This window comes from Arachis ipaensis, chromosome B10 (assembly GCF_059453495.1).
Source record: "Arachis ipaensis isolate K30076 ecotype BB chromosome B10, ASM5945349v1, whole genome shotgun sequence".
NCBI lineage: Eukaryota > Viridiplantae > Streptophyta > Magnoliopsida > Fabales > Fabaceae > Arachis > Arachis ipaensis.
The window spans coordinates 33730486-33740240 of record NC_142435.1 but is presented as its reverse complement, the minus strand read 5'-3'; the positions used below and the strand labels follow the sequence as shown (position 1 = coordinate 33740240).

Here is a 9755-nt window from a genome sequence, read left to right as displayed (position 1 = left end):
ATATAAACATCTTTATATCAATAATCACTCCATAAATATATGTACACGTACACATGCACCATATACTAAAATATATATCACACCGTGTGTGAATATTTATATTTTCATGCCATGTGTGAATACCTTTATTTTATACAAGGGTTGCAAATTGTTTTATTCACATTTAAATTTTTAATTGCCATGACCCTGAAAATACTTTCCATAACATAATCATCGTTGTGTGTTGGATTGGCATACAACTCACTCATTGTTGAATAAAGTTTATTTTTTAATGCAAATAAAATAATTCACAACCCACTTATTATTTCATTTTAAGATAGAATATATTGATAGATCCAGTGATGATCATTATTTATGCAAAGATTTAAGTATTTTATGACAGTTGTTAAAAAAATAATGTTAAATGTTTTTTAAATTCGTTTTAAAGTTTAATTTTAATATATTAATAGTGTAAAATATTTTATAAAGTCGTATAATTACATCTGTCTTTTTGAATTACCATTAATATGATCAATAAAAATAACAATTATTTTTTAGTAAATATACTTGTAAAACTGCGTTACACTGATCGTGCATTAAAATTTTTTTATGTATTTAATATATTAAAAATATTAAAAAAAAATTATTTTTACAATCAAATAATGCTACATTATAAAAAAGAGTTTAATTTTGATATATTAATATAAAATATTTTACATAATCATCCATCTCATCTATTATTTTCGTTAATATAGCGTTATGTAATTTTGATCATTCATACTATTAATGTAAAATATAGTTATTTTCATTAATATAGCGTTATGTAATTAGATATATATGTAAAACTATTTTTTTACATTAATAGTGTATTAAAATTAAATTAAAAAAAGGTAAAATTAACCATTTTTAGTTTGGTTATTAGTAATATAGCAAAAATTCTACAATCTACGCTACACGTTAGATGCGAACGCTAACTAATACATTGAGAATCAAGGGACAATTTTTACAGCAGAACACTATATTCATATAATTTATCAAAAAGAATCAATGAAAAATTGACAAAAGAATTCAATATGCTTTTTCCCCTCTTTTAGTCTCTTTAATTAATGGGGTTTGAAACTTTGAACATAAACTGTAATCTCAATCTGAGACAATGGAGATTATACCACTGGAATTGCTATCATGATGATGAGAACCTTCACAAAGAAGCAATGCACGCTCTAAATTGGTAACAATATCAGAAATGGTTGGTCTATCTTTTCCTTCCAAATTCACACAAAGCATTGCAATCTTTGCCATCAATTCCACTGCCTCAGCTTCATTTGCATCTGGTGGTCCAACCCTAGGGTCCAAAATCTTCGCCAATTCCTCACTCAAAATTGCAGGCACCGCGAAGTCCACCACACTCATTGGTGTGTCGCCATCTTCACCATTCTTGAATATCGCTCGCTTTCCGGTTAATAGTTCTAAAAGAACTACTCCAAAGCCGTAGACATCACTCTTTGCTGTTATCACATTTAGGCCATAGTACTCAGGATCAATATATCCAACCGTTCCGGCTGCCTTCATCGGCCGATGATCACGGTCTGGCTCTGGACTCATCAAAGACAATCCAAAATCAGATACCCTAGCAGTCCAATTCGCATCGAGGAGGATGTTGGAAGACTTGATATCTCTATGGATTATGGATGGAACCGCATAATTGTGGAGATATTCTATCCCCCGGGAGGCGTCCAAGGCAATTTTGATCCTCATTTTCCACGAATTCAAGACACTGCTACTCTTCTCCACATTGTTCTTGGCGTGCAAATGATCATACAATGCACCATTCTTCATGTAATCATAAACCAAGAGCCTCTCCTCTTTCTCCTCACAGAAACCAACTAGCCTAACCAAGTGCTTGTGGTGTAGCCGCGACAAAAAGGACAATTCGGACTGAAACGCGCTTTCTTTCTCTTGAAACTTCTTCAATTTAGAGCCAATCTCGCCCCTCTTGATCGCCACCTCACGGCCGTCCACAAGCTTTCCCCTGTACACAACTCCAAAGCTTCCAGCCCCAATCTTGTTCTCAGGCGAGAAATTGTCCGTTGCAGCTATTAGCTCGGCCAAGGCGAATTCCTCAGCCCTATCAGGGTGTTTTGTGGATGAGGTGCCACTCCTCTGGCGCCGCATTATCCTCGAACCTTGTCGCATAATTGTGGAAGTCCTCGAAAGAGGCCTGCTATTGTTCCTACTATTGTTGGAAACACCACTTGAAGTACTACTACCTCTTGTGATTGTTGGCTGCACAGAATTGTGCACTTTCTTCTTCCCAAAACAAACACCATTCCACAAACAATAAACAATTGTGCAAATTCCAGCAACAGCACCAACTGATCCAACAATAGCAAATGCCAATAAACCCCTAGTCAATGTCCTCGACCGCGACCTCTGCCGAGGAGCAGGCCCCGGTGGCAGCGAAGATGGAACCATTGCCGCTGCTGGAGCTTGAATTGGAGGCCAACAAGGCTTGCAAATGTTGCTATCAGAATCGGAACACAGAGATTGAGAATCAGGATATGGACCACAACTATCACAAGAGGATTGAACACAAGGACCCGGAAGAACACTAGGCAATGGAAGTTCAAATCTTGAACCATTATTATTAGGCCAACCAGGACCCCAACAAAGAACACTAAGATTACGTGTCACTAATCCACAAGTGAAGTTAGACCCAGAAACAATTACCTCGAAGGAAACACCTTTTGTTACTTCCGATGTGAAATTACCATCACCACCCCAACAAACAACGCTTCCAGTTCCATTCAACTTTCTCAAAGCACATCCATGGCTAGCACCAAGTGCTAATTCACCAAATTCCCAAGCTTCATTTTTTGGAACATCAAGTTGCCCAAAATTGTCGTTGTTCCCTATACAAACCAGAAATCCAGTTGAATTCAACCCACAAACGTGTGAACCACCAGCGACAATGCTCCACATAGACATGTTCTTAAACCCATTTTCAATCACTCTTGAAATTACCGTTTCACCCCAACATCGAACTTGAGAACTGTTCTTCAGAATCCCGCAAGAGAATCCTGACCCAGATGAGATTGAAGAGAATTGAAGAGACCTAGATGGGGACTTGAACGTTTTGCTGGTTCTCCAGCACGTAACGGTTCCGGCGCCGACCACGGTGGCGCAAACGTGGGTTTCTCCGACGGCGAGATTCTCCAATAGAACAGTGTCGTTGTTGTAGAGTCTCTTTGGTGTGAAGGTTCCGTTGGTGGTGGTGATGGTGTTCCAACAGAGCAAGGTGCGGTTGCCGGACCTGAGGCCGCAGAAGAAGGTGGCGCCGCCGGAGACGGTGGAGAATGAGATGTTAGGGGGAACGGCGGGGACAAGCTGACTACCGAGGCGGGAGCACTCAATGCGTTGGGTGGATTCCCCGGCGACGACGCCGCAGACGGTGTCGGAGGCGTCGGTGACGGCAAGGGTAGCGCCGGAGCCGAGAGCATGGGAAGTGGGAATCAGTAGAGAGAGCGTGAATATCACCGCGGCGGAGAGACGAAGGATTTCGGAGGAGGAAAGTGGTGTCATCATCGAAAAGAACGGATTTTTAAGTGAGAGGTGGCGGCGGCGGCGGCGGTGGTTGGCGGCGGTTTCAGGTGCCTCATTTGCAGGTGGTGTTTTCTGAAAGAAAGAAAGAAAGAAACGAATTGAAGTTGTGATGTCTTTTTTTTTTTCCTTCTCTCTTTGGGGCTCTGGAAGAAAAGGAATGAGGAAAAGAGAATGTGAGAAGAAAAAAGAGTTTTAAATGTTTGTTAGTTGTGGAATGTTGAATTTAGAGAGAGAGAGAGAGAGAGAGAGAGAAGTGAAGGTGGCTTTTCAGCCTCTCTAATCTCTGATCAAAGCTGCTTACTGTTTGCCTTTATAAGACTTGTTTGCTTCTCCTTTATACACAAAGACAACTTTTCTTTTTCTGTTATTATTTACTACTTATTTAGCTATCTCTTTCTATTTTTATTTGAGTTTTGAATGAAATTATTGGTTTCTACTAAATTTTAATTATTAAGAATTTAATTATTTCAACTCAACTTAATGCAAGTCTTGAAAAGAATAATTGACTTCCAACTATCACACTCTTTATTTTCACTCATTTTTTTTTGAATTGTGACCATTTTAAATCAACCTCGATTAAATATTTGGCTAATTTTTTGAAATCGATGAAAATTTTATATTATCTATTAGAATAGTTAGCTTGCGTATTTTTTTTTTAATATGAAGTATAATTTTTTTAATTATAATTAATAAATCAAATCATCAGACTTGAGTGATAATAAAATTTATAAAATAAAAGCTGAATTTTAAAATTTTAGAATATACAAATGAAGAGATCAAATTTCATAAAATATAATTTTTAAAATTTTTTGAATTACAAATTAAATAATTAGATTATTAATATATAAATATCAATTTTACATGTAATCAAATAAATCGAACCATCAGATTTATTTATAGCATATGCGGAGAAAATGCATTTAATTTTTAACTTTTTTTTATGATATTTTTTGTTTAAAGATTTATTATTGACTAATAAATTGTTACATGCAAAAGGCAAAATTCAAACCTCTAATATGTATTTAAGTCAGCTAATAAACTAACTAGGAGACCAATTTAACTTCGGTTAACTTTCTATGGCCTTGCCCATCACATCTTGCTTCCTAATATATTAATTAATTTCTGTAAATATTTTTGTGAATTATAATTTTTAAATTATTTTTATTAGTTCCTCTACTTCTTATTCTCATGTTCTTTCTACTATCACACTTATTAAATTTTTTACATCGTACTTTTTTCCTTCCGTTTCATTTTTTATTTAATTTTGGGAGTTCATAAATTTACACTTTCAGAGAAAATTGGAAATTTGGAATTACGTAATTTTATGAGGATTTTTAATTTATTTTTTAAATTGTACCACAAATTTGTGTGATTTCAAATCTTAAAATACAATCATAATTTTTTGTGAATTTGAGAATCTCATAAATGAGTTAAAAATAACGTATATTTACAAAAAAGTTAAATAAGGATGAACGAAATTATTATTAAAAAAATTTAAAATCTAATTTAATAGATTAAAAATTTAGAAAATCAATTTGATTAATTGGGGAGACATTTTTATCATCCTTGACCAACTTCTTCAAATCTCAATTTTTATAATACTCCTTGTTTCATGGATGATTGTAATCATTTAGCTGTTTAAGAGAAGAGAGTAAACAAGTTTTATATTCAGAGACGATGAAAATATAAAGCAGATGAATAATAGCAAGTGAAATTTTGATTTAATTTTTAAAATTTTTTATATTACAATTTTAAATTAATTAATTAATTTTATAAAATTTATATTAAATTTAACAATTTTATAATTTAAATCTGAATAGAATTTTACATTTTATAAACTTAATTTATTTTTTTAATTTTACGTAAATTCTGGATTTTTTCTCCATTTAATTTTGTTGACTAGTAGATAGATAACATACTCAAACTCATGTACACCTTCAATTCAGTTATCCATTACAACCGAAGGATTTTTATTTTTATTTTTATGTATTACCTTTATTGATAAATTTATATTTGGGAGACATTTTGATAAAGATGTTTAAAATGTCTTTTTTTAAAGATGTTTCTTATTAACTAACATTTAATACATATAATTGATTAAAAATTATATTATTTTTGTCAAAATAGATCAGACAAATTTATTTGGTCAAAAAATTGATAAACCAAACCTTGAATCGATTTAAATTAATATTCTTTTTAATAGAAAATAACTACAATAATCTTATTATAAAAAATGAGTAAAATATTTTTATTATATATTTTTTTAATTTTAAAAATCTTAAATTCTACCCCTATAACAACACAAAGAAAAAAAAAGAATTAGAATTTAGGATATATATATATATATAAAAGAATATTTTAGTCATTTTTTATAATAAAAATATTGTAATTATCTTTTATAAAAAATATTAATTTAGACCGGTTCAAGATATAATTTATCAATTTTTTAGTCAAATTAATTTATCTGATCTAATTTTGATTAAAATAACATAGTTTAATTAATTATATGTATTAAATTTTAATTATTTAAAAATATCTTTAAAAAAAATATTTTAAGCGTCTTTATCTAAATAATTCTCTTTATATTTTTGGTGACTGAATCGATAAATTTATATTGATATTCGTTATGTATTTTTAAAAAAGATTGACTTTTCCGGCATTTAGAAAAATAAATACTTTTATGTATTCTATATAATAAAGGTGACTGACAATTATTAGTACAAATTTTTTAAAGTTAACATTATTCAATCAAACAAGAAAAGGGGAAAAATAGTTTATTTTTGAAAGAATAATTATGAGAGTCAATCACACACTTAAATGAATATCAATCTAAATCAACAATATATACAAAATTGAGCTAATGATTATATTAAAATTATTTCAAAAGATTACACGTGAGTTATTTTGGTCTACAAATATTTCATAATTAACTTTCAAAAAATGCAATAGTAAATTAAGTTGGTTCCTTTTCAATAAAATAGTAACATATCATAAAATAATTTATATCACGTATTATTATCTAATTGACAGAATAATTAATTATTTGACTTAAAAATTATATTTTTAATAAACTAATTTAAAGTGTCTAATTTTTCAATAACCAATTGATGCAAATTTGATCTTTTAAAGGACTAGACTATTAGCTTATATAAAATTAAACTTAACAAAACAACGTAGTTTATAAGCACTGCTAAATCAAAGTGTTTTAACTTTTAACCTAGCATCCAAAAATAGCTCTATTTTACTTTTAAATTTTAAATTAGTAAATTAATTATTGTGCACTGGGAGATGAGTGATGAATGAACCAAACATGGCCTTATGGACATAAAGAGAATGGATAAAAAAAAAAAAGGACTTCGAGGAAGGAAGAGAATCATAATTCATAAAGTCGTAAGTTTCACCAAACGATGTACCGCTACCGCCCACATCCACGTCGACCACGTGTACAATAAAATAAGGGGACACTTAGAAAAAAATTGACTTAAAATGTTTTTTTTAAGATATTTTTTCGTAATTAAAATTTAATATATATAATAAAATAAATTATATTATATTTTATTAAAATTAGATTAGATAAATTAATTTAGTTAAAAAATTAGTGAATTAAATTTTAAGTCGATTTAAATTAATATTTTTTTTTATAAAAGTTGACTACAATATTTTTTTGAGTAAATAGCTAAATTGGTCCCCGAAAGATAGCCCATTTTTCAAACGAGTTTCCGTAAGAAAAAGATAATAAAATTTGTCCCCGAAAAATTTAAAATTGGTAACGTTAGTCCTTCCGTCAGTTGGATGATGATGTGTCACGTTAAGTGCCACGTGGCATATGATGACGTGGAGGGCTAATGCCACGTGTCACAATATGATTGGTTGACATGTCAGATCGGTGACATGTGGCATGCCACGTGTCAGGTCAGTGACACGTGGCACTTGACATGTAAAAAAGTTATTTATAATCAAAATAGTCCTTGAAAGTTCAGACGTAAGTCATTTTCATCCCTAAAATTTTAAAAATTAATCAAATTAGTCCTTATATAATTTTTTTTATTTTTTTTGACAATATTAAATTTAAAATATTTTTTGATACTACTAATTTTAATAGAAATGTAATTGACAATAAAAAAATTAGTAATTGTATCTTTTCTTCTTAAAAATTTGTTCAATAAAATTATCTCTCTCCTCTAATTCTTGTCAAAATCTCTCTTATTCTTTTCTATTCTAAAACATTTTTCTTACATTATTACATTTTGCTGGAATATATATATATATATATATATATATATGGTTTAATTACTCTGCAGGTCCCTATAGTTTCACCGAATTTTCAATTAGGTCCCTATACTTTTTTTTTTTCAATTGGGTCCCTGTACCTTATTTTTTTTTTCAATTAAGTCCCTGTCGTCAGTGTACCGTTTGAGATAACAGAATATTCTTCATAAAAAAGGAATATTCTTGGCAATTAGCTGTAGAGGCTTGGTGAAGTAATCTGAATTTTTTCCTAATACCCAAATAATCCCTCACATTTCATTCCTAAGAAAAAAAGAAACCCTAAGTTTCTCCTATCTTCTCCGTCTCCTGCCTCCGTTGACGGCGTGTGTGTCTGCCATCGACTGCGACAGACGGTTGCTGGTATCCCCTCCGTTGCCTTCTCTCTGCGCTGGGCCCTTGTTCGTTGTTCTTCTCTGAGGTCTTCTCCACGATTTGTCCGGCCAAGGCGTCTTCCTTCCGTCGCGGTGAAGGCCCTCGCCTGGAGTCACCGTGCCGCACGTTGCCGAGCCTCCGATCACGCTTCTACTCCATCTCCCTGCAGTCGAAGTTTCTGCAAGTAAGTGACAAAGAAAAAACCCTAATTTTTTCAGTGTTAAAAGTTGATATTTATGTTAAATTTTTGAAAAAAAAAATATGGCATTGTTTGACTGTTGTTACTGTGATGGTGGTGCTTTGAATTGATTCTACTTCTATTTTTATTAAATAGATTTTGCTTTCAATGGGAGATTTGTAAAAGTGTAATGTATGCTGATGGTTTCAGCTTATGAAAGTCTCGACCTTTTTTTCAAATTATGTGATTGAATAGAGCTACTATGGCATTGGATGATGAATTTTGTTTATTCTTGAATGTTGATTATTGTGGTTGTGCCGATATTGCTTTAAATGGATTATGTTTCTGTTTTTAATACCTGTAGGGATGGGGGAGGAGGATTTTACCATAGACATACACCATGGTGGCAAGTTTCATGATTTAGGGAACGGGCTAGAATATTTGGGGGGAAAGGTGTTGGAAGATATGCATTATGAGCTCGATGAATGGAGTTTGCAAGAAATAGTTAGTGAGTTGCAAAAGTTAGGGTACAAAGGGAATGCCAGGATTTGGTACTGTGAACCAGGATGTCAATTGAGCTCGGGTCTCAGAGAGTTGATGAGTGATGGAGATGCCATGAGAATGGGTAGGTTATTAGTGTCGCAAACTGTTAAGCATTGCTCGGTGTATGTTGTTGATGGCTGTAGGGAAGGTAACGGTGTTGAGATATGTTCGAATGATAAGGACTATGTGCCAACTGAAACTGAGTACAATGAGAGTGGTTTCGTAGAAGTAGAGGTTGAATGTGAATCAAAAGCGTCTAGTGAGGAGGATAGATTTGATGACAGTGCAGACGATGGAGACCACGAGGATCATTTTGGATTTGACGTTGAAGATGAAAATGATGGTGGAGTTGGAAATGCTTTTGGGGGATTCGATGACCCTTTAAATGAACATGACAATGCTCAAACTGGTGGTGTTGATGCTGTTGTGAATGACGCCGCCGTTAGGGATGATGTTGAGGTTGGAGAGATTTCCGAGGGTTATGAAACTGAAGATATTGATAGCTATGAGGGAGATTCGGATGATATGATTAAGAAGAGAAGATATCCTAAATACAATGAGGCTGAGATGAGTAGGGAATATGTGTTTAAGGTGGGATTGGAGTTCAAGTCACTTGGTCAGTTTAAGGATGCTATTAGGGAGCATGCTCTGTTGAATGGAAGGGATATTAGGTATATCAAGAATGATAAGGTTAGATGTAGAGTGGGCTGTAGAGGAAAGAAAGGGAAGTGTAGGTGGATGGCGTTTGCATCCAAAGTTGGTGGTTCCGATTGCTTTCGGCTGAAGACCCTTAATGGAAAGCACACTTGTGGAC

At 32.7% G+C, this 9755-nt stretch overlaps 1 protein-coding gene across 1 annotated transcript; it reads right to left on the bottom strand.

The window, feature by feature from the left end:
- Positions 1-936: 936 nt before the first annotated feature.
- LOC107622898 (putative serine/threonine-protein kinase-like protein CCR3) lies at positions 937-3879 on the bottom strand. The gene has a single exon (XM_016324972.3). The coding sequence runs from the start codon at positions 3559-3561 to the stop codon at positions 1120-1122; it is 2442 nt and encodes an 813-aa protein (XP_016180458.1). The 5' UTR covers positions 3562-3879; the 3' UTR covers positions 937-1119.
- Between the last annotated feature and the right edge of the window lie 5876 nt (positions 3880-9755).

What these genes read in the sequence shown, in the direction of transcription:
- LOC107622898 (XM_016324972.3), bottom strand. Translation starts at nt 3,561, where the DNA reads ATGATGACACCACTTTCCTCCTCCGAAATCCTTCGTCTCTCCGCCGCG.